At 41.2% G+C, this 24,592-nt stretch overlaps 1 protein-coding gene across 8 annotated transcripts in view; it reads right to left on the bottom strand.

Moving 5' to 3' along the window:
* Positions 1-24,592, bottom strand: part of Ptprt (protein tyrosine phosphatase receptor type T) — an 810,280-nt gene that overhangs the window by 742,579 nt on the left and 43,109 nt on the right. For all 8 annotated transcript variants that reach the window (XM_033767165.1, XM_010631417.3, XM_033767166.1 and 5 more), the window contains exon 2: positions 20,018-20,143. In XM_033767165.1, the coding sequence (XP_033623056.1) occupies positions 20,018-20,143 (126 nt within the window). The remainder of the gene's footprint in view (positions 1-20,017; positions 20,144-24,592) is intronic.

The raw sequence follows: 24,592 nt of genomic DNA, 5'->3' as shown, positions 1-24,592 counted from the left end.
AGTGGAAAGAATGCCAAGTCTTCCAGAAAATATGGTGGCTTGAGTACCATTTCACAGAACCTCCATCTCCAAAGTTGAATGAAATAAGCAACAAAAGAACAAAGAATACACTATCAATTTAACTGCACAGAAAACACTTCCAACTTCATGTCAAAGACATTAAATGTCATCTGGACAAAAATGAAAGGAGACGATTCCATGTCCATCTTCCCTTCCAAATGGAACAGCACTTTGGCCAGAGATTTAGCTCAGTGGTTCCAGCACCTGCCTCACAAGCACAAGGACCCAAGTTCAATACCCAACCTCCCCCCAAAAAAGGAATAGCTGTGGAGATGGAAAAAAAAAATGTGGGATTAACAGAGCAGCTCACTGACAGCTTTTAATTTGAAGGAAAAAAAAAATTGGAAAAGTGTTGCCAAAATATGGGATAGAAGTGAAAATTTAACCTGAAATTTGTGTCCCCTCACCCCTGTGGATTGAAATCATTCCCTAAATCTCTCCCCATAATTGCTTATCAGGAAGAAATTATCTCATAAGAAGACTCACATGGGCAAATAAAAGAAAATTAAAGGATCTAGAAAAGCAAAAACAAGGCCTATGAAATAGACCTTGTCTTAAAGAGGTTGATTCACTTGATTCACTTTGAAATAGGGGAACAAATAGAAGCTTTAGAAAACACTCCTCAACCACTAAACCAGGACCAGCTGCTGACTCAGTGGAACTGGACCTAACTAATGTCAGACTTCTAATACATTTAAAGACAGAGACTAGAGACAAAGCTCTCAATGGATTTTTGACAGACTCAGCAATCTGCTCCCTCCTATGGAGGAGTGAAAGTGTGCCCAAAGACAATGAGATAGTAGCAAAAGAAAATTCAGCATAAGAAATTTGGATCAATAACACCATCATGCGATTAGTCCCTATACACTGTGGTCAAGTAAAGAGAAAACAAAATTTTTAAATAGCACTTATACCTGGTCACAGTGACACACACCTGAATTCTCAGGTAGTTGAGAAGCTAAAGCAGGAAGAAGGAAAATTCAAGGTCACCCTGAACAACTTAGTGAGACTCCATCTCAAAATAAAAAATAAAAAGGGCTAGTGGTACATAAAGAATGAGAAACTAGACTCATTTATAGGAAAGTGGATGCATATTAAGGCCTTACTCTTAAGTGAAATAAATAAGACACGTGTGTAAATAACAAATAGTTTCTCTGGTGTGAAAAACTAAAAGTATAAATAAGATTCAAATTGTATAACCCATAATGTGAAATAGGAAGAAAAGGTGTAGGGGAAGTGGGAAGGGTAGGGGAAATAAAATAATGGAAAAGAAAAACTATGAGAAAAGGAAAAAATGGAAACAAAGTCTCTGTAAATAGGGAAGGGTGGAGGGAGTGAAGGGAGGGCAGGGGTATGGGGAAAAAATGAGAACCAACATCTGTCATGTAAAGGTACAAAATCCCAATGATGAATGTAACTGTACTGTATACCTAAAAAGTACCAGCACTTGGATCGCATGCATCAGGCCCTAGGCTCAGTCCCCAGTACTGCAAAACAAACCAAAAAGCTCCAAAACAGTGGTATTCATAAAGTTAATATTGTGTACCTCAAAGTTGGTTTGACACGTGTCTTAGTTACTTTTCTTGTTCCTCAGACAAAATACCCAGCAGCTAAAATCAAAAGAGGAAAGTTTTATTTAGTTCACAACTCATAGAGATTTCAGCCCATAATCAGCTGGTTCCCAGGCGGCTGAGATGGCAGAGAGGCATTTCAGAGGAGAAATGGTTCATAACAAAGCAGGCAGGAGACAGTGAAGCAGTAAGCGGCAGCGGCAGCAAGAAGCCTACTTTCTTTCTGTCCTTTTACATTTCATCCAAGCTATAAATCTACTGATTGGTTCCATCCATACCCAGAGTGGGACTTCCATTAACCACACCCTTAATCCCAGTATCAGGCACTTAACCCACATTCACACACCCTAATTCAGCTATCTTTGAAACTTCCCACCTATGACTGCATGATGCTTTGTGGGGGCATCTAGATATAAGCCATAAAAATATGCAAAGATTACTTAAAAGGAAAAAAACATGGAAGAGGAGATGCTCCAGGAGACATAACTAGACAACGACTTTGTAATCTCAGCACAATTAAGAATATGAACTCTACAAAAAAAACACGCCAAGATAAGAGGACATGATAGCTATTTCAGAAGTGGGGCTGCATTATCTTCTAGACAACTTCCTAGGTTTACATACTGAGGAAGCACAGAAACTAGATCTGAACACAGCCGCTGAACATGTGCTAGCAAACTATGTGCAAAATTGACATGCTATTAGGGCTGGCAGGGTTCTTATCCTGTCTTCTTTAGTAATGTGACAATGAAACCAAGGCCATCATATACTTAATGAGACAAAGCTACCACTTGAGACATATGTATATACATGAAAGAAGGGGGAAGGAAAAAGGAAAGAAAGAGGAGAGGAAATAGATGATGAGAACAGCAGCTGGGTACAGCAGAATGACCACTGAGTAGTAGTCAAAGGACCCAGTGAGGACCAAATCTGACTGCTTAGTTCAATTATGTAGGGGAAATGCCTAGGGGCAGCTTCCTGTGCCACATAGTAACTTGATGTTTAATTTTTTGAGGAGCTGCCTACTGTTTCTTTTCTTTTTTTTTTTGGCAATGGCTACACCATTTTTGCACTCCCACCAGCAATGTGCAAGATTGTACTTCTAGTTCTGGCACTTACTATGCTGTGTGTTTTATTTTTTTTTTGCAATGGCTACACCATTTTTGCACTCCCACCAGCAATGTGCAAGATTGTACTTCTAGTTCTGGCACTTACTATGCTGTGTGTTTTTGGAGAAGTCACTTCATCTCTCTGAGCCTCAGTTTCCCCATCGTGAGAGAGGAGTTCGGGTTAGCTATCTAATTTCTGCCTGTGGTGTTTTATATTCACACATCTTTTCATTTCATCCAAACCCTGGCCTTCCACTGCCCATATCTGTTTCCAAACATCCCTGACAGTGTGAAGTGCTGTAATGGATAAGTCTTGGCTCTCCTCCTTTTTAGAGTTGGAATTACCTTAATGCATGACCCAAGTCATATTAATGCTCTTCCATTTCCATACAGATCACTCAGAGAACTTTTTCCCCCTTGTCTATTTTTTACACCTTTTTGCAAGCATCATCTTGTTCTGTCTGTTGCCTGTCAGCTTTTCTCTCCAAGCTTTCGCAGAGTTGCCAGATTTTTGGCTATTTCTCCACCCTCAGCTCATAACTATTTTCTCCCCCAAGCTCAGAGCCTGCTAAGTGGTCTTTGTGAAATCCTATTAGGATAATCTCCCTGTCCCTGTCTCCCCGCCAGAGGCTGCCTCTGGAAACCTCAGCTGCCTTCCTCCCCGCATGTGTGCATCATGGGCTGGCTCATGAGCCATCCAAAAATGTGTTTATTCACAAATATGCTTTATGGGAGCTCTGAAATTGTCGAGTCATGTAGCCCACAGGCAATGGTTACACTCACTGGAGATGTAACTCAGATGTCATCTCCTGCAGGAAGATCACTTGCTTACCTGGGACCTCTATTCCCTACATAACTCCAGAGATAAGAAACCTAGCCCTTCCCTACTTTTTCTATTTGTAGTTTCTCTCTTCTCTTCTCTTCTCTTCTCTCTTCTCTCTTCCCTTCCCTTCCCTTTACTTCCCTCCTCTCCTCCCCTCACCCTCCCTCCCTCCCTTCTTCCTTCCTTCCTTCCTTTCTGATTCATTTGTCTCATTTGACTACGACCTTCCTAAGGGCAGGAGCTGGAATATCTGGTTCAGATGCAACCCCAATACCTGACATATTTTAAGTCCTCAATATGTCTGGTGAGTCAGTAATTGAATGTGTTCCCTTTCCATAATGCTGACAGATGTCTGCCTACCCGTTCACCTATTAGACTCAAAGCTCCTATGGGGAAGACTGGGATTTACTTGCTATGGTAATATGGCAAGGAAGTCATTATTCAAGACTACTGTAAGAGGGGAGAGAGAGATTAAGTAAAGACAGCTAGGGATTTATAGCCCCAAAGCAGAGTGAATGGATGGGATAACACTAAGAGAAGATGAGGGCAGGAGGATTCTTGTTAAACTGACTTCACAAAATTCTTGCTGAATGCCAGACAGAGTGTTTATGTTCTAAACATTTATGTACTTCTAAAATTCATATGTTGAAATGCTAACCTCCAGGGTTTTAAAAGATGGGGTCATTGGAAGGTGATTAAGTGATGAAGGCAGGATCTTCGTGAATGATTAGTACCTTCACCAAAGAGGCCCCAGAGAGCTACACTGCTTTGTCTACCATGTGAGGACATAGCTAGAAGGCATTATATGCAAGAAAGGTGCTATTCCTACCACATGGGACCTGCTGGTGCCTTGGTCTTGAATTTGCCAGCCTCCAGAATTGTGTAAAATAAATTTCTGTATTTATAAGCACTCTAGTTTATGACATTTTGGTATGTACAAAGAATCTAAAACAGATATCAAAGGTAAAATGTGGGTCTTGTTAAAAGAACTTAGCAGGATTCTTGCTGAAACTTTCCTACACAAGCCAATGCCTCGACAGGAGTCAGGGTCAAGACCTAGTCGAGAAGAGTACTCAGAATTGTCACTCTAGAACATGGTCAAGCAGAAGTCTTTGTCACCCTCATTCCTGACCCAAATCTTGTCCTGTACCCTGTCAGCACTAACTACATGCTTGTCAAGACAAGCTGAGCACCCATCCTTAAGAGCAACCCTGCTTAGCTTGAGCTGGGGGTCAGAGTTTTCTCTCCTTTGCTCCTCTCTGAGCTGAAATCACAGGCGAAGACACCCCAGTGGTGTCCAAAGGGCTCAGGATGGAGACAGAAAGGAAGCAAATAAAAGTCCCAAATTAATCAAGAATACACACCATTTTCCCAGGATTTTATAGCTCCAATGCTTTCCTGGGGCAGTCATTAAATGACCACCACAGCCACCCTGGGAAGCAAGTTGATTCATCATTTCAGACGAAGGGTGGAGTAACACTGTGGAAGATCAACTAAGATAGTTCATTTTGCAATTATCTCTGATGATTTCCTTGGAATAAATTTTCTGACCATAAATAAACAAAAGTACCACTTTTAAACAGAGATGCATACTTCATGTTTTTGACAAACATTAAAGTGTCCTCCCCAAATACTGTGCTAATTTGTACTTATACCAACAGTACTTCTCAGAGGTCTTACTAATACAGAATATATATCTAAAGGATCATTTGTCATTTCCTTATCGATTTATAAAAGCTCTTTCCATATAAATTACACTGATTATTTTATATATACATACATATACATAAAGTATCAGAGCTCAGTTTGATTCGGAGCTTTCATATTGTTTATGGATTTTAGAGACAAATATATAACTTTTTTTTTACTGTTTTAACCTTCAGTGGTATCATCCAAAAAACTGTCCTACTCTGCAAGATTATTTAAATATTTACTTACGCACTACACATCTTAAACACTTTCAAATATATTACACTTAAGTGGAATTTATTGCACTCATCTAAAATATATTTTGGTCCATAGTATGAAATGAACACCTCTCAAGACACACACACACAGCCTCATGGCAGACATATGTATATGTACCCACACATGCATCACTTTTAGGGAAATATTTGCCGTATTTATATATCTGCTTCTTTTGGATTGTACACTACTTGGACTATGTTAGTTTCATAATCTCTTTCTAAAACTTGGAAATAGAAACCTTCCTCTATTATTCTCTGCCAACATTAGCTTGATCATCTCTACCTATTCATTTTTATAGGTAAACTTGAAAATCAGTTTGTAACATAATTTATAAGTTTCTATTGTAATATGTATTTTGTATTTTAAATTAAATCCACAAGCTTTATAAATAGTAAATCTCCATATCTAGGAATGAGATATATCTGTTTGCTTATGTATTTCTCCAGTTTTACTTTATAGCTGCCTTCTAAAGTTTCTACATATTGCCTTTTGAGCTAACTCCTCAGTCTTTAATTTTTTCCTGCTTTTCTAGAATTAATCCTGTTATATTATGTTTCCTAATTGCTATTGCCAGGTTTTAGGAAATTGTTCATTTTTGTATATTTATTCCCTAATTAGTCACCTTAGTGGACTCTTTCATCAGGTTGTAATAGTTTTTCATTTATTTCTCTCAAGTTTTTGGTAGATAATAATATAAATAGTAACTTTATCTTTCCCATAATTGCATTTTCCATGAGTTACTAGAAATCCCTGAGTAAATGTTAAATAATTTTAATGATGAGTATCCTTGTATTTTCAGGATATGGATTGCTGATTTGGAATAGATATATTAAGATAACGGCTTTCTAGGTCTCTCAGGATGTAATTAGTCTCTATTTCCCCCAGCATCACCACTCTGTCCCACTGATCCAGATGCAGTCTTTACTCTGCTCTGTGCCCTGAAAGGCTGACCTACTTGGTCTTTATCTTCCAGCTTCTCTTAGCCATGTGTTCTGGCTAAGTCTGGCCAGTGGCAGAACCTGGCAGAAAACCAGAGTAGCTATCATCCTCTACAGTCTACCAGCAGCCCCTTAGCACCATTCCCTGCCCTTGCCTGCAAGGCCAAGGAGATATAATGGTTTTCACTATTTTAGGCCCTGTATATTTCACTATTCTGTGATTTCCCTTAACCTTGATCTTACCTCCATGTATCTGTAAATCATTTATCTGTCCCCTGGACTTTCCTTAACTAATTGATAAAGCAGGATTCTACTGAGTATTTTAAAATGTCTTTTCAACACTTAAAAATAACTAAAATATTTTCTCCTTTGTCATACTAATGTGATACTAAATCATTCATGCATTAATTTAAGAAAAATTTGAGTACTTACTATGTACTAGTTGCTGTGGAAGACATTGAGATTAGAATTGGAAACAAAATAAAACAAGCCAGACAAGTTCCCCAGTCTTCCATTCTCTTAAGAGAAGCAGGTACTCAAACAAGTAAATAAAATACACAAGTACTATAATAGGAAGAAAGTGTTTGATATGAAGAACAGGAGACACAAATATTTAAGTGATGACCAAGAGAATAAATCTCACAGAGGTGATATTTGTTGAAAAAGATCTGGGAAAGAGCCTGGAGCAAGTGCCAAGTCCTGGAGGCAGGAAAGAATCTGGTGTGGTTTAAAAACTGACAGGTCCTTGCCAGCAAAGGGGAGGAGAGCAGAGAATACGCAGGGATTAGATCAGCAGTCAGGAAAATATAGTGCAAGCCACATTTGCAATTTTAAATTCACTATCATCGATATTTAAAAAGGTAAAAAGAAATGAGTAAAATTAATTTAATATATTTTACTTAGCCCAATACAGTCATTCCTCAATATCCAAAAATCCCTGCAGTTACCAAAACCCTCAGATGTTTACATCCCTTATATAAAATAGTGTACTATTTGCATATAACCTACACACAACTTCCTGTACCTTTTAAATCATCTCTAAATTACTTATAATACCTAATACAAGTACTTGTTACATAAGGAATGATGACAAGAAAAAAAAAGCAGTTTGTGCATTTTCAGTACAGATGCAATTTTTTCCCAGGTATCCACAGTCAGTTGAATACACAACTGGTAGAACTCACAAATACACAGTTGGTAGAACTCACAAACAGCGAGCTAGAGGTGTAACTGAAGAATTATCTTCTCACGTTTAAACAATCTGAAAACTGATATCTGAAACTTTTTTTCTTCTGGGCTAAGTATTCGAGATTTGGTGTGAACTTTACACTGTGAGCACATGTCATGTGACCTGAACACATTCGAGTGCTCAAAAGCTATACGTGGATGGTGGTCTCTGTGCTGACAACACGAGGCTAGTAGCTGAGGTCAGTCACACCTGGGTGACCAGGATTTCCATGGCTAAGGGAAGCAGGATGCTCAAGATTCATCTCTGCTGTTGACAGTATTGTGCCTGGCATTTAGTAGGTGCTCCGTGAGTGTTTGCCACACGGAAGGACAGAGGAACAACAGGATAGATGCCAGTTTCCTGAACCACAAAGGCCTCACCAAGACTACTCGGGTACCTGGGTTAAGAAGCTAAAGCCTATTGTGGGTCCTCAGCTGAGAGAGGAGTTGTGGTCCACCTGGAATGTCTCCTGCTTTGCGGGGTGTTCAGAGCTGCCTTTCCCGTGGCCAGCACTTGGCACAGCTGCTCCTTTAATTCAGAAAGATGACGTCTCACCATATGCCAGAGCGCAGGAGGGAGGGAGCCCATTAGTATTCATTGTGCACAGCTTTTCATTTGGAAAAGCACCTCAAATGTGCCGATCCACATTGCTTTGCTTCATTTCTCAACATTCATGAGTGTAATTGCATTTATTTTTCTCGTCAAGACTGCAAAAGAAGTGATAATTTACTATATTACAGCCCATATCGGCTGGGTTTGCAGCCACAACAGTTCTGATCTGCCCTCCCAGGAACTGGGTGGGTAAGTATGGGGTGGTCGTGGCTAAGAGCACTATATTTCTTTGACACAGAAAGTCTGGGCCAGCCGTTTTTCAAAGTCATGATAATAGTGGCAACAACAAATACGTACAGAGACAGTGAGCTCTCAAAATACGTTCACCTCCACTATCTTGACTGCTTCTTAATGTAATCACATGAAGAAGACGTGTACTTCCATTCTAATTTCATGGAAGATACTGAGGTCCAGAAAAGTTTTCAGCTGTATATACTAACAGATGGATGAACAGCAAAGCTGGGGCTTAAATCTGGATGCCACATGACAGGAAACTATCTTCCCAATTGTGTTACATGGTGGTACCCTAATGCTGACAAAGCATGAGTTCTTACAGTTCTTTTGGTGGAAAAGTCATGGTTTTACTATTTGATAAACTCAAAGAGCCCAGAACATGTGGGACCACTAAGGAGGTCTACTTCCTTGAGCCTATACTGCAAAATGTTTAGGCTTTCAGTAGAGAATTAGGAAAGGGTTACAAACCCCTGTTGAAGGGTTCGTGTAGGTACAGCTTTGTCTGTATATATAAATGAGAGCAAGGAAATATAGTCCAGCCTTGCAGCTAGAGATGATTGATTCTCTTGTTATGGTTGTTATTTAAAAATGTTCCACAAAATGCTCATTGTGTTCAATGCTCAGTTGCCAGCTGATGGGCTTTTGAAACGTGATGGGGGGTTGGGGATTTAGCTCAGTAGTTCCGCTGCCTGCCTCGCAACTGCAAGGTCCTGAGTTCGATCCCTGGTATCAAAAAAAAAAAAAAAAAGTGATGGGATCACAAGGACTCCAATCTCATCAAAGTATTATACCATTGATGAGTTCATAGCTTAATAGGCTTATGGGGATGTGAGACCTATTTGAATGAGGCAGATTACTGGAGACATAGCTTTGTCCCTAGGCTCTTTCTGGCTCTATTGTCACTCTTGTTCTCTCTCTCTCTCTCTCCCTGCTTTCTGGCTGCAATGAGAGGAGTAGTTTTGTTCTCCTACATCCGGGATATTCTGCCTCATCACAGGCCCCCAGCAATAGAGAAGGAGCCCATGAGCTGACACCTCTGAGACTGTCTGTAAACCAAAATAAATCTTTCCTTTGTTAGGTTTTTGTTCTCAGGTATTTTGGACATGCCTCTACAAATGTTTTCTCCCCTTGAAACCAGAAACCCAAGTCCATGGTGCTAAGCAGACTGTAGATCACAGATTCTCATAAACTCATAAGAGATTTTTGCAATTCATCTGCAGGACCTAGCTGTAAAAGCTGATGCATTTAAAACTCACTCTCTAAATAAGCTTAAAATAGTAAGCACGTCAATGGTAGAGAGACACTCCTCTTGTCTTCTGAAGTTTTAGGAAGAAGTAATTACAACACCTTAATTACCACATAGGGGGATTGCAAGAAACATATGATCTAATCTTGTCTTAATAGATCTAAGTGAACCAACCAGACCTTGAATACAGGCGATTGTTACCAGATAGTGTGACATTTCCCCATCCAGATTAAACCTTAGGGTCCAGCCACAGTCCTTCATATTAGGGAGTCACTTTAGAATCTAAAGAAGCAAGTGCTGATGGGTGTTCAGGAAATTCCCCCAACAACCTGACTAGGTACTTTACTCTGCAGGGGACCCTCTGTCCCCTATCCATCTGCTACAGATTCAGTAGCCTCCTCCCACCCAATCTCTGGTTCCCCTCTATCCACTCTTAACATTTTCAAGAGAGGGCCTACCTGTGATCTCTCAGGCCCAGGCCAGGTCTAAAATGATCAGGCTTGGCCACTCTAGGGCCTGCTCCTGAGCCTCAAGGAAGCACATGAACAGGGATCTCTAGTATCCACTCAGTATAAGGGACCTGAGCGCTGCAGAGGACATTACCACCCACAGTTACCAACTAGCAACACAGCACATTTTCAACACACAGAGTATAGGCCTGACAAGGTGTGATGGTTAACTGTGGGAGTTCAACTCAACTGGATTAAGAAAGGTCACGGAGATTAGTAAAGCACAAGTCTAGGTGTTTCCAGAGATGACTGCATGCAGGCCAGCAAACTTGAATTGAGAGAGATCCACCATGATTGTTAGTAGTGCCATCAAATATTGAAGCCTGGATGGGATAAATGGGAAACAAGGAAGTTGGTCCACATTTTGAAAAGCTCCGTTCTGCTTAAGCGGGCACATCTTTCACTGTTACCATCACTGGGGAACATCACACCAAATTCTCTAGCCTTTCAACATGGCCTCATACCAGTCACTCTCCAGGGAGCTGCTAGACCTTTGGTATTGGACTGACCCCACACCCTGATCTCTCATTCTGTGGCTTTCATCTTCTTCGACTGAGTAGCTACTACATCCTTTGACTCTCCAGCATGCAGATAGCCCTCTGACCCTGTAAGCCTAAATAATTAGTTCCCTTGCAAATTCTGTAGCTCTAGAGAACCCTAATCAATACAAGAGTCTTTGGTGGACACAGAAGCCCCATGGTAAGTTCCAACTCTGAGACAGAGCAGAAAAAGACACTTGGAGGTGACAAAGACCTTATCATAAGCCCATGCAGCAAAAAATTTGCTTTTTTGTTTTCCCTTATGTTATGCCATTTCATGATATAAGTACCAATTGCACTGGCTTTGTTTTATAGATTTTTAAAAACCCAAGCCAAAGAAATGCAATAGCTCTGCTCAAATCCCTCCATGCAACTCTCTCTGGCCAGTGTCCTTTAACTTCATTCGGGTGTGTGTTTCTGGTATCCTTCCTGAAAGTCAACTAGATAGCAAATCAAGAACAAAAGTTATTGGCATTTCATTTTGAATGTAGGAAAGCAGTTTTCAATTCAGGCAAGTAATCTTTCTGTTATTGTATTCAATACTATAAAGTCTGAAAACTTCGTGTAAAACCTAAAAACTAGGTGGATGCTTTGCTTGAAATGATTAAAATCAGATAATCATTTCAGCCAGCACAGATGTTAAGTGCAGTCTTTCTTGTAATTATTGCTACCACTCAGTAAAGAAAAATGGGATTTATTTTCAGAGGTTGGATCCATGCTCAGAGTGGCTCTCTGGTTCATCAGCCCCCTCTACTCTGGGCCAGCCACTCCCACATCCACCCAAGACTCTCCTTGCTCTTGTATTGTGAAGACATTGTGAGTTCCCTAGTTGCAGTCAGGAATAAATTGTGCCACAGAAGAATAACTTTATACCCTGTGTGATGGTAAAGATGGAAAAATGTGGCTTAGGTCAGGGTTGAAAGCACAAGGGAATTTGGGGATTTGGTGTTTCCCAAGGCAAAAAAAAAAAAATGACACTGAGAGGATGGTAAAGTGAACAGATGAAAGAGGGAGCTGCAGGATTCAAGCAATAGAATCCCAAAGTATGGCTGTCCTAGGGCACCAGCCTCTGCAGGGGAAAAAGAAGGGATTCATGTTCCCAGAGGAACCCAGCCTCCCCACAATTTCCTCTCCCTACAAGCTCCTCCAGTACCCCTCAGCCCCTTATTCCTGCCCCAGAGCCAAGAGTGTGGGAATTCCAAGACTCCCTTTCCAGAGCACCTCTTAAAGGGTCTACTACTTCCGGTAGCTTTGTGCTAGGACAGAGCCTCTGCCAGCCCTTTGAGGAACACTTAAAATCCAAACTATAGCATACCCCATTCACAATACAATACTTTCTGAATTCAGGTGTGATGTCACCAAAATGAACATCAACACAAGAATACATGTGTGCTTTAGAATAGACGTGTTTTCCCATTTATCTAGCAATATATATTCTGATCACTGGAAGATTCTTTTTTGCTTTTCAAAGCCATATTTAGGACACTTGTTTGTAACAACTACAATCACTTGTCATTACACAGTTATCTCTTCCAGAATAATTACTAAACCTGTGTTCAATTTCCTGGCCTTTTTTTTCATACCAATTCTGTGATCCCTGTAAACATCCCAAACTAGCATTGATTGGGGTCATCACAGGCTAATGCAGTTTTCCCAATTAATCTTGTAGTTCTAAGTGCATGAGAGACCATCTTATAATATGAAACACTGGGTGAGTAATTTTAGAAGAGCTATTTGGAGACAGAGATTTTCCCATTATTTGGACATACATTTTAGCTTTAATCTTCTCTCACTGCCATTTATTGAGTGTTGTTAAATAAACCATTGTACATCTACGCAGCAGAACACTGTGTAGCCTTGGAAGGTGAAAACTAGATCTGATTGTGGTGTGAAGAGACCAGTGACAAAACTGTTAGGGTCTCCAATCCCATGCATTGCCTGTATTCTTGTAAGGACAGACTGGACCCAGACTTCCCCAGGCCAAATCCTGGCTCTGCAATATGCCAACTGCAATTTAGAGTAAGTTAAAACTCCATCAAGGACTGTTATGAGGGTTAATAAGTCAAGAGAGTTTAAATGGGAGGATACTTCCTGCCATAAAGAAAGCCCTACAAAAATATCGTTTCTCTAGTATTATTATTATTGTAACAAATTTTCTCTGTCTCCCTCCTTCTTCCCCTTCCCCAACCCTCCTATTCCCTATCTTTTCTTCTCCTTTTCCCTCTTTTTCAAAACACATCAATCTTTTAACAGTGATATGTGGGCAAGCAGAGGTGGGAGTGTAGAGAGTTAGTATGTAAGTACAAACTCAGCATTTTTTAAGAATTAATGTACACTCTATCAGTACAGAAGAAAAAATATAACAGCGGCTAAATAGAAGCATAAGTTATAGCATTTAACCAATCAATAATAATATCAGGAGGGATCAAGGAAACTTAAAGGCCCATATGTCTAGATTACTTTCACTTTAGCATTACATCAAAGGAACAATAGGTCAGTTTGGGGTGCCTTAAGTTTCCAAGGGATTCCTGGATTCAGCCTCTTCAAGCTGAGTTCATACTCAATCTATGAAAATTGCAGGTGCCTAGAGTGCTACAAGAATGCTAAAGCAGCAGTAGGCTGCCTCTCCAAGGCTCTCCTGAAGTCATTTTTCCTGGACTTCTCTAACACCAGTACACTCACCAATAATGGAGTCTCTGCCATGTAAGTAAGGCATAAGGAAGTCAATTCATGTCCTACAGTTGTTCACAGCCCTAGCGGGAAATCAAAGATAACATGGCAAGAAAAAAAAATCTTGGGAACAATGCACAGTGCATAGGTAAGTACTGTGGATAGTCAGAAAGGTTTCCTGGAGAAGGTGGCCTCTGTGTAGGGTTTCAGTAAAGGAAGAAGAGAGACAGGAGTCATGCTCTAGCCAAAGGGATCAGCAAGTAAAACAAAAGCATAATGGTGTTAACTACAAGGTTTGTGGTTAAAACATGAAAATTAACTTCCTCAAAACTAGGAATGTCCTGGAAAAATATTGGGAAGTTCATCATGAAGGGAAAGACTTAGGATCAGGTTTAATAAACAAGCAGACAGTAAAGCAGTTGTGGATGACCAGTAAGTAGGGAGTCCAGCAATGCCATTTAGGGAAAACTTGTGGTCTGACCACCACTGCCACTGAGAAGCCCAATTCATGAGATTTTGATCACTGTCTTTTTCTTCCCAGAGAAGTTGTGGGTAGATAGGCCCAAATGGCTGCATCCAGGTCACCTGTCCAGCCACATCCAGGTGCCACGAAAAGAGTGTCTAGCATCTTCACTTTCCTGGAAGCCCTGCATCCCATCAGGGCTTGTCTTAATGGTAGCATCTCCAAACAGACTTGGTGGTGGGACCCCCAAACTCAAACCCAGACAGAAGAGGTAAGGGGAGAGAAGGAGGAGGCTGAAGATACACCCAAGGGTCATATCATGAGAAAATTCAATTATTAATAATAGCAATTCACTTAACATTTATAATCACCTACTAAGTCCTGGAACGCTGGTTACAGATACAAATAAAATGTTGCCCTTGTCCCAGAGGAACAGGAGGTAGCTTAGTATACAGACCATGAACCAACTTTCTAGGAATCCAGTCAGCACTGGAGGGCCCATCCTGCTTTTGATAGCTGATTCCCACCTACACTGGCCAGCACATGGACCATTGTGGTAGATACTATTTTAGACACAAGTCCTAATAAGTTCAGAAGGTCTCCATCCAGTACCTAAGCCAAGAACTATAACAGGTCACCACCAGTTCCTGGTTTGTGTTTTGTGCTTCGGGGTTCACAAGGCATTTTCCTAACTATCAACTCAAGGCCAGATTTCCAGGATTGCCTGTTTAAAATGTAAATGATATTCTCCATCCAAATCTCAAAAATCACAGAAACCATTCTGATTTGGGGTCCACAGGGAATACATATACTTACGAAAGCAAATTTCACAACTCCTACTGGAGATGCGCACAGAGGTGTGTGCACAGAAACTCCCTGCAATGTGATTCAGGAGTAACTACGAGGACCTTAAATATACAATAGTGTGGGGTGGTGGTTAAATAAGTAGTGGAATAGTCATTGGAACAGAAAACCCTGAAGCTTTTAAAAAACATGCTGATATGAGGAAAATGCTAAAAAAGCATTAAATAGAAAAACATATTTATGTAAGTGTGTATGCATGTATGACTTTCATTTTGTTTATGAAGCTAGCTCTATTGTGCATATTCTCTTCAATGAATATGTATTATTTTTGGCATCATAAATCATGAATGCAAATAGAAATCATTTAAAAACATACTTAGTTGATGACAGCACCATGTATATAATTTCACTAGCTGGGATTTCAAGCTTACTTCCTCTGCCATGCACAACTCACACAGCCTTGGACCAGTCACTGCTCTAGGACTCAAGTTTTCTCCAAAATAAAGGGGTGACAATGTCTCTGAATTCGTGGGATAGGTGGTGGAGCATTAGATAGTGTTGTAGGGAAAATATGGGCTCCAATTCTTGGTTACACTTGGCACTAAATGTCAGCTTCCCAAAAAAGAAGCAAAGTTTCTAATACTTCCAGCAATCCTCGGTCTGTTCTCCAGTGGTCTGTGTCCTGAGCAGTTGGTAGGGCCAGAGTTCAGAAGTGGGGTTGTCTGAGATTTTTGTTCACTAGGGCTGCTGTAACAGATCACCACAAACCTGGTGGCTTAAGACAACAAAATTGCATCTGTTCATGGTTCTAGAGGCTAGAAGTCCACAAGTAAGGTTGCACAGAGCTGTGTCCCTTCTTGAGGTCCATGGAAGAATCTCTCCTTGCCCAATGGAGTTTCTAGTATCTGCTAAGAACCTATAGCCTTGTTTACCTTGTAGCTGCATCACTCCAGTCTCTGCCTCTGACTTCACAGACTCCTCTCCTGAGTTTCAGGATGCCTCTGATCCACCAGTCACACTGGAGTAGGGTCCAGTATGACCAGCATGGCCTTAACTTGATGATGTCACATTCACAGCAACCAGGGCTTAGGACTTCAACTTGCCCTTTGAGAGGATACAATTCAGTCCTTGACAGACACCAATCCTCTCTCTATAAACATCACCAATGAGAGCAAAGCAGGGACACATGGCCAAGGACCCAGGAGTACAAGGAAGGCTTAGAGTCATCTTGGAAAAGATTCGTGCTCCCACTACAGGCTGATGGGCTGAAATGGTCCAGCTGCCATATGTGAATGTGTGGACATTCTCTGAGTTTTCTCTGGTTCTTGACTCTTTCCACTTGGTTCTGTATTTCTCTGCTCTAGCAAAGCATGCAGGAGAAGCAAATAGAAGAAGCTACTTAAAGATTTCCTTTTATTTTCCATTGTGTCACTAAAACATAAACTTATTACAGCGAGTGTGCCTTGAGTTACAGATAAGGATTGCTTTTAAGGGGTAAGGGGTAAGGAGGGGCTGAAAAAGTTCCTACCCTGGGAAGGACACAGGACAATGTCTGCTGGTCCCATCATGCTCAGTGACAGTTGGAAGAGGGTTCCCAGAAGGGATGTTAGGTGGATCCCTGGGGCTGGATGGATCCATGTAATAAGTGCTCCCAGCCTTAGAAAGGAACAGAATGATAAAGGGACCACAGGAAATGTAGGGAGGAGATCACAAAATCTAATTTCCATCCCTCGCACATTCACAGAACCCTAGGAAAGGAGATGCTCTGGTAGTGCCTAAATTTAACACATCAACTTCCTAGGGGTTCAGGATCAAAGTCAAGGTGATATAAAAGAGAGAAGCAAACTCACCATTTCTTATGTACCTAGGGGTACTGCCTGAGATTTGACTGTACTTTATTCCCGATCCTTAAAACAATACTGCACAGCTTTAGAAGGAACCTCCGAACCACTGTACTTTTAAAAGGACACGAAGAGCACTGCATTTTCCATCAGTCTCACCAGATCCTTCTACACGGCTCTGGGCCACAAGTCAGGACTGCCATGGGGGAAAAGGCTAGCAGCTGTTAGCTCCATGGGCACCACAGACACAACATAGCCCTGAAGACAGAATCTGTGGGTATGGTAGCCCTCAATCCCCTGTGACAGCCCCAGTAAAGATGGCATGGGGGAAACCAGGTCTGAAGGCTGAGGTCTTTTCTTGTAGGGAAAGAAGAGGAAGACTGTGGGGTGCAGCCTTCAAGTTACGGGGCTGAGCTAGAGGCAGCCAAGCCCTCCGGGCAGCGATGCATCCTAGGAAGAGGAAAGTCTCTCTGGCCTGTTGGGGGCATGGATGACCTCCTGCTGGGCAGCTCCCTTGAAAAGCAACACTGGGTACAGGTAAGCCTGAAGGAGGGGCAGGTTCTAGGATGGACTTAGACCTTCTGCCACAAGACACTGTAGGGATCGGGGAAGAACCCAGGTTACCCAACACTGACTGAGCTCTGCCTTAAGCAGATAGTTCACATACACATGTATCTTCCATTAAACACTCACACTGGTCCCCAAGTTAAAATAAGGAAACTGAGGCAGAAAGACTGAGGATCCAGGGTTGCTCAGGTATAGTGTAAGACTGAAATAAGCTCATCTGTAAATATGTCTGTAGCCAGGGCTTTGAAGTCAAAAAACAGGATACTACAGGTAGAACAGAGATGGTTTTTGGATCAACAGATGAGAAAGGATCTTTTCAGGAAGGTGTGTGAGTTAAGACCTAAAGGAATCATCCAAGTGAAAGGTGGAGAAAATCCCAGTGAGAGGGAACAACATGTGCAAAATTCTTGTACCAGGAAAGATTCTGAACTATCCAACAAACCAAAAACAGCCAAGGTGTCTGGAGAGAAAAGAAAAGGGTTCAGACCTTACAGGCCACGGTGAAGAATTCAGATTGTATCTATATGCCAGATCCCTGAAGGGGTTAAATGTCAAAATGATATGGTTAGATTCACTCAGACCAAGTATAACCCACAGCTTGCCACACAAAGGGAATCTACGAAAGGCTGTGGACTATCTGAACAAATAGATTCAAACTAGATTTCGGAAAAGATATAAACTTCTGGATGTACAGAAGAAATAAGATTTTGGCCTTTGCCCATGATAAGAACAAACAGTTTTGCCTAATCCAAATTTACTTTCATGCCGCTCTGCTCAAGCAGCATGCAGAGCCACTAAAATCCACAGGCACATCATAACAGAATAATTTCAGTGATCATTATCAAATGCCTTATTTAGAAAAGCTCAGAAGATTGTATCAGCACAATCCAATATTTCTGAAATGACACTCTGCTGTAATGAGGGACTGAAAAATTTAAGATTAGAAGTAAGCATGATGTCTTGGGGGAGAGACAATGGCATGGGGGAAAACAGCAGTCTCCCTCAGCTGCTTGAAATCTCAGTTTTCTAATCTGTAAGATGGGAAGGACAGTAGCAAAAGGAAAAAATATGTGATCAGTTAGTGTGATCAGTTAGTACAGAGCCCCAAGGCCTTTGATAATGTTTACCATTCATTTCTTCATTATAAAACCACTTGATTAAGACTATTTGCCCATCCATCCATGCATCCTTCTAACAAGATGTCATTTAGTATACACTGCATGACACACTGCATTAGGCACTGAAGATAAAGCTATGAATGATACTGTCATGGTTTCTAGTGACAAAGAACATCTCATCTAGGGGCAAAACACACAAAGAACAAATAACACCAGCTATGATGCATGTCACTGGAAATAAATGCACTCTGCAACTGGAATCATTACAAGGACAGCTGGTCCAGAATGAGGGAGGAAGAGGAAGTACTGGACAATAAGGGGGAGGAAAGAGTTCCATGACAGACCCAATGTTATATGATTTCCTGAGGCAGGGAAGTCAAAATGTTCTAGAAACTGACAAGAGCCAGAGGAACCTGAATACAGGGGAAGTGGAAATGGATGCAGGAGGAGGTTGAGATAAGATCAGCCATTGGGCCTAGAGGTTGCAAAAGGTCTCTGGTATTCTCAGAGCAATAGAAACCCTCTGAAATGTTTAATTTTGTACTGCATCACAGCTTTATTATACCTAAGTCTTCTGTCAACTCTCTAGAGAAACAGATACAATGTATGTCCTTAATAGGAATAGACAGAGCGACCCAATGGCCTCCTGCTTTGGAGTCAAACTCAGTCTATAAGGCCACTCCTTCTCTAAACACTTCTGACTGTCTTCTATGTCTCCAGCTTAGTCAAATCTAAAAAAAAAAAAAATCCTTCTGGAGAAGTTGCCTAGAACACATGATAGCCAGGTAGTGGGCTATGTAGGCCTAAAGTTCCTGAGAAATGTGAAGGCTGGAAGCATTGGAATTACCAGTGTACAGACAGTAGCTGGAGCTATGGGAGTAGGGAGGCCATCTGTGGAAAGAGTATCAAGCAAACTCGAAGAACTTCAGCATTTAAAGGTCAGAGTAAGCTTACAAAGGAAAATGTGTCAGGAAGGACTGGCAGAAAACCAAGACGGTACATGGGTTACAAGAGCCTCTGGTCAAGGAAGACCTGTAGAGAATGGCTATCTTCTCCAACAACCATTGTCTCCCCAACTCTACCAGAGGGTAATCTTAACTTTCTAAGAGCTGCAGTTCTTTCTGGTTCATAACACCAGGTAAGCCTTTTAGAGATTCATCTCATCCATGTATGCCCTACTCAAAAGGTATTCTGAGTATGACGTACTTACCCCAAAGTACATCAGCTGTAACTCTCAGAGCTTGCCGCATGCAAGTATCCAACAAGAATTACATTGGGCCTTCAAACCCATGGGTGAAAGGAAAGCTTGGTATTCAAATTATTGGGGTACTAGCACCATAAATAATATTCTGATTTTAGGAGTTCCCAACCTGTGTCTATGTGGCCTGGAGTAAAGAGGATACTTCACATTCTCATGTATCTCTTTCTTCTCCTAAAATCCCACTACTATCAAACTTCAAATCAAAACCTAGTGATGCCTTGTGTATAGCTAGAGCTTAGAATCTCAAAAGTTAAAGGAAACCCTAAAGGTCCCCAAATCCTGGTGACATGTACTCTCACTATATTCTCAAGAGTTCACTCTGAGGACAGAGAACTCACTACCTTCAGTTATCTATTGCCCTTTCAGACAGGTCAAACTTAGGAAAGTTCTTCCCCCATGAGTCATTGCAAAAGGTAGTTATTGCCATTATAGCCCCAAACCTAATGGATCACGTACCTGTGGGCACTGCTGGGTCCAGCATTGGTTTCTCCCACGTGTTAATCTGCTCCCACGTGAACCCATTGGTCCCCAGAGCCACACTATAACCACAGTTGCTGTAGTGCTCATCAAAGGAACAGCCTCCTGCAGACAAAAGAGAGATGAGTAAATACATCCCCATGTCTGAGTCTTGGTTCATTACCCCTGTTTCATTGGCTCTTCATTTACAGCTTTGAATTTTACACTCTAGAGAAGACTGAAAAAAAAAGGCAAGCAAATTGGATTTTTATATTAGCTTTGGTGCTCTCAGGAAAGACACTGGCATCTGCAGGCCCCCCTATTTAAAAAGTTAATAAGGCTAGTTACATTGATTTCAATCTCCCTTCCTGAGAAAGTAAACAGCAACGTCTCATTCTAAGCAGGAAAAATGAATGCCAGGGCATGCCTCTGTAATTGCTTCCTGCAACATAGAGGATTTCTGGGATGCAGCAGAAAGAGCACTTGCTTCAGAGCCTAGTACAACTGGACCCATCCTTTAACTTTACAAAGCTGAGTGAGCTGGGGTCACATGCTTAACACCTGTGTGTCTGTTTCTCTCTCTGTAACAAAAGAGAAAATATCTACATTACAGAAATATCATTAAATGGATTCACATGAAAAAAATAATTGGTACAGAATACACTCGCCATACCTACTTCCTTCTCTATACAAACGCAGTCTAAAAAATCAGTTTTTATTGAGTAAGAAGTTAATCAGTGAGAAATCAGATAATCATACTCCTAGAAGATAATACAGTCAATGTTGATAGTGTTTAAAGTTTTCCCTCTAACCTAAAGTTCAAGCCATCCACCATTTGACAATAACTTATGCCCATCTGATTCTGACAAGAGCTTTGAGTGGTAAATTCCCTCAGGGTGACAGTAGAAGGGATGTTAGATGTAGAACAGAGGGTTCAACTAAGAGATACTTATGTGACCAAGGAAAGAGGAACCTGCTATATTCTGGAGAGATTGGGAAAATAAGAGGAGGAGAATTAATCAGAAGAATGGCAGCATCTCCATGAGGAGAGAGCAGAACAGGGATGGGTATTCCAGTGGGAGCCCATAGGCATGAGGGAATAGCAAAAATAATCTCACACCAGCATACTGTCTGGTTTCCCAGACCCATTTCATACATTGTCTATCTTTTCCACTGTTCCTTTCCTGTCTCCTTGATGTTCAGAGATTTCATCATACCATCGTCGGCCTCCATTAAACACCCATACAATCCCCCATCACACACAGAATGTCTGCTGTAGAGTAAAGGCTATGTGCCAAGTGTTCCTGGGAACAGCTGATTGAGATCCCTTCAGACTATGAATTTAAATGAGAGAAGGAAACCATGGCCAAGACACGGCTCTGCATGTCAAGAGGCTTCATTTGTTGCTCTTGCATACACAGAACAAAGTTTCCAGGCCTCCCTGCATCCACAGATGACCATGTGGCAAATGCTGGGAACCTGTAATAAAATGATAAAGCAATACCAACCATATACAGGACTAGCCCATCAACATAATCTCTTAAAGGCAATCCTTTTACTTTCCCCTGTGAGGACTTTCAATGCTGTGGCAGAGAAGTGGTATCCAGGGAAGAAGTCTAAATCCTTAAGAAAGAGAGCCACCCAGAGACTTGCCTGACCAGTAATATCAGTTCTTAAATTCTTAATTTTTTGCCCTCTCCTTTTAGTTTTTTGCCTTGAATATTTGATTTGCTCTGTTGGGCCTCACGGTGTTGTGATCTTCATTGTCTTTTCCTAGGATATATTTTAGAATTCCTTGTAGTGCTGGTTTGGTATTCATGAAGTTTCTCAGGTGTTCTTTGTCATGGAAGTATCTTATTTCCCCATCCATTTTGAAAGAGAGTTTTGCAGGATACATCGGTCTAGGTTGGAGGTTGTTTTCTTTTAGGACTTGAAATACCTCACTCCAGGCTCTCCTTGACCTGAGGGTTTGTGTTGAAAAGTCAGATTCTGATGGGCTTTCCTTTGCATGTGATTTGTTTCTTTTCTCTTACTGCTTGTAGTATTTTGTTCTTCTGTTGGGTTAATCTTGGATCTTGATTATTCTTTGTCTAGGTGTAGATTTTTTTTTGATCATGGCTAGTTGGAGTCCTATATGCCTCACACTTATCTGTATGTCAAATTCTTCCCCTATGTTTGGGAAGTTTTCTGTCATTAATTCTGTGAACAGCTTTTTTAAGTCGTTTGCATTTTCTCCTGCTACTTCATGGATTCCTAACAGTCTTATGTTATTCTTCTTTGCATCATCTAGGAGGTGTTGGATTTGTTTCTCATGATCCCTTACTGTTTTTAAGAGACCTCTCTTTTCATGATCAATGTCTAAGATCCTATCTTCTCTATCTGAAATTCTATCTTTGCATTCTTTTATTCTGTTGTGTACACTTTCAATAGTTTTTAATCTCTTAGATATATCAGTACTTAACTTCTGGAGAGCAAAATTTAAACCTTTTTTTCTTATACCATTGATTTCTTAGGCTTTAGTTGTTAACACAGCCGAGCTTTGCACATCCTGACTAATACAAGAAGTGTCATACCTCAATACAATGATTTTTAAAAATAACTTAGAAGCATGCTTTCCCAGGTATCTACTCCAGCAAAACAATATATCAGACACTGATTGCTTATGTTGTCTGATTAGCTTTCACTTAGTTCTCACAAATGTGAGGTACATTTTATCCCTACTTTAAACATAGGTAATTGGTGCGAAAGGAACTAAATGAACTGTTCAAGCCACACAGAAGAAAAGTGTTGGAGCCAAGATTGAATCCATGGCAAACTAACTACAGATATTGCATGCTCTTTCTAATAGATCAAAGAGAAAGTTACTCCCCCAAACCAAGTACAAATCTTTCTATTTTAAGATAAAAAGAGAGGACCAGGAAGACAAAAGGCTCTGAAGGTAATTGGTCCTCTCAATTTGAATCCATGCCCTTGTTTATTCCAGAAACATTTTTAATAATGGCCTTTTTTAAATGGGCTCTGTTCAGTGATACAGGACTGACAAATGTGATTTGCATCTGAAATGTCCTCCAAAGGCCATGTGCTGGAGGCTCTGTTGTCAGCTGACGGCTTCACTTTTGGGAAGGGACTGGACCAGGAGGGCTCTAATTTCATTGATGGATTATTCTATTGATGAGTTCATAGCTCATTGGGCTTATTAGGTGGCAGGGCCTACTTGGATGAGGGAGGTCATAAGAGTGGGCAATGAGGAACTAATCTGGTACTCAACTCTTTCCTCTTGGGTCCTTTCTCCTTCTCTTTCACTCTGCTTCCCAGATGCCATGAACAGTTTTGCTTCACCACACCCTTGCTCCACGAAGTTCTGCCTCATCCTAGACCCAAGCAAGTAAACCACCTGTCCATGGAACTGAACCTCTGAAACCATAAGCCAAAATGAACTTTTCCTCCTTTCTAAATAATGTCAGGTACTGTGTCACAGTGATGCAAAGCTGACCAACACAACCAATGTGATCCTTATCCACACAAAGTTTGCTGAGCACAGGGAAAGACAAACACACAAACACAGATGCTTTCATGCAGAGGTTTTGTTGCTCAAACAAGAAGTAATTTTAGTTAATGGATTAATTACACAGGTTCTCTGCCTTCTTCTAGACAAGAATGGGGAGAGTTCACAGGTAAACTTTTGGGCATCCCACATCATGAATCACAAGCAAGGTCACCCTGACAATTGGCCTTAGTCTGCTGGCCAGTTGCTCCTTTCCTTCCTTCTGAGCAATCATAGGTAGACAGCTATTTCTGCACTGACTGCTGACTGGTCTTGACCCTCTGAGGATTAGGGACACATCTCCTCTTCACAGCCATTTCCTAAATCACCTGGCTTTCACCAACTGCTGAACTCCAATCAAATCAATCAGCACACAGTTTGAAAATGTTTTTCCTTTTTAGGAGTCTGACCTTTGACACTGGGGTCCCAGACTTCTTGTGGAGGTGGGGGCACCGGGGATCAAACTCGGGACCTTGTGCTTCTTGCAGTGAACATCGTCAAAGCTGTGGAGGAGCACTCAGAGTGAAACCAAAAGCAGCCTTTCATTCTGTTTTGAGCCACTACTTCTATGAGATATTCAGTCCCTGCATCCAGTCCCATGACATTCTGCTGAAATTCGTCATCCCTTATGAGACCATCAATGTCCCTCCTAAAGAAGAGTCTCTAGAAACAGGTCTCTCTGTACAGCCCCCCCAAACCCAAATTTTTGCAGAACTTACGGATCATGACTTTTCTGTGGGGCTCCTGGACTCCCAGCAAAGCAGGAAGTAAGGGTAAGGCCAGGTAAAGTTAAATGCCCCACCATGTTTTGGATAAAATGAGAACATAGACTACAATTCAAGGGATATGTCTAATTGGTCAGTGGTACAGCCTAAATAGCCTCAAAATAGAATCAGGAGGTAAGGCAAGGCAGTAAAATTAAATAGGGCAGGGCCAGGGATTTAGCTCAGTGGTGCCACCACCTGCCTCCCAAGCGCAAGGACCCAAATTCAATCCCCGGTACAAAAAAAAAAAAAAAAAAAAAACCCAAA

This window comes from Fukomys damarensis, unplaced genomic scaffold, assembly GCF_012274545.1.
Source record: "Fukomys damarensis isolate Sample0158 unplaced genomic scaffold, DMR_v1.0_HiC HiC_scaffold_22, whole genome shotgun sequence".
NCBI classification, from domain to species: Eukaryota; Metazoa; Chordata; class Mammalia; order Rodentia; family Bathyergidae; genus Fukomys; species Fukomys damarensis.
Note: the sequence above shows the minus strand (reverse complement) of the source record. Positions and strands in the feature narration are given on the sequence as shown.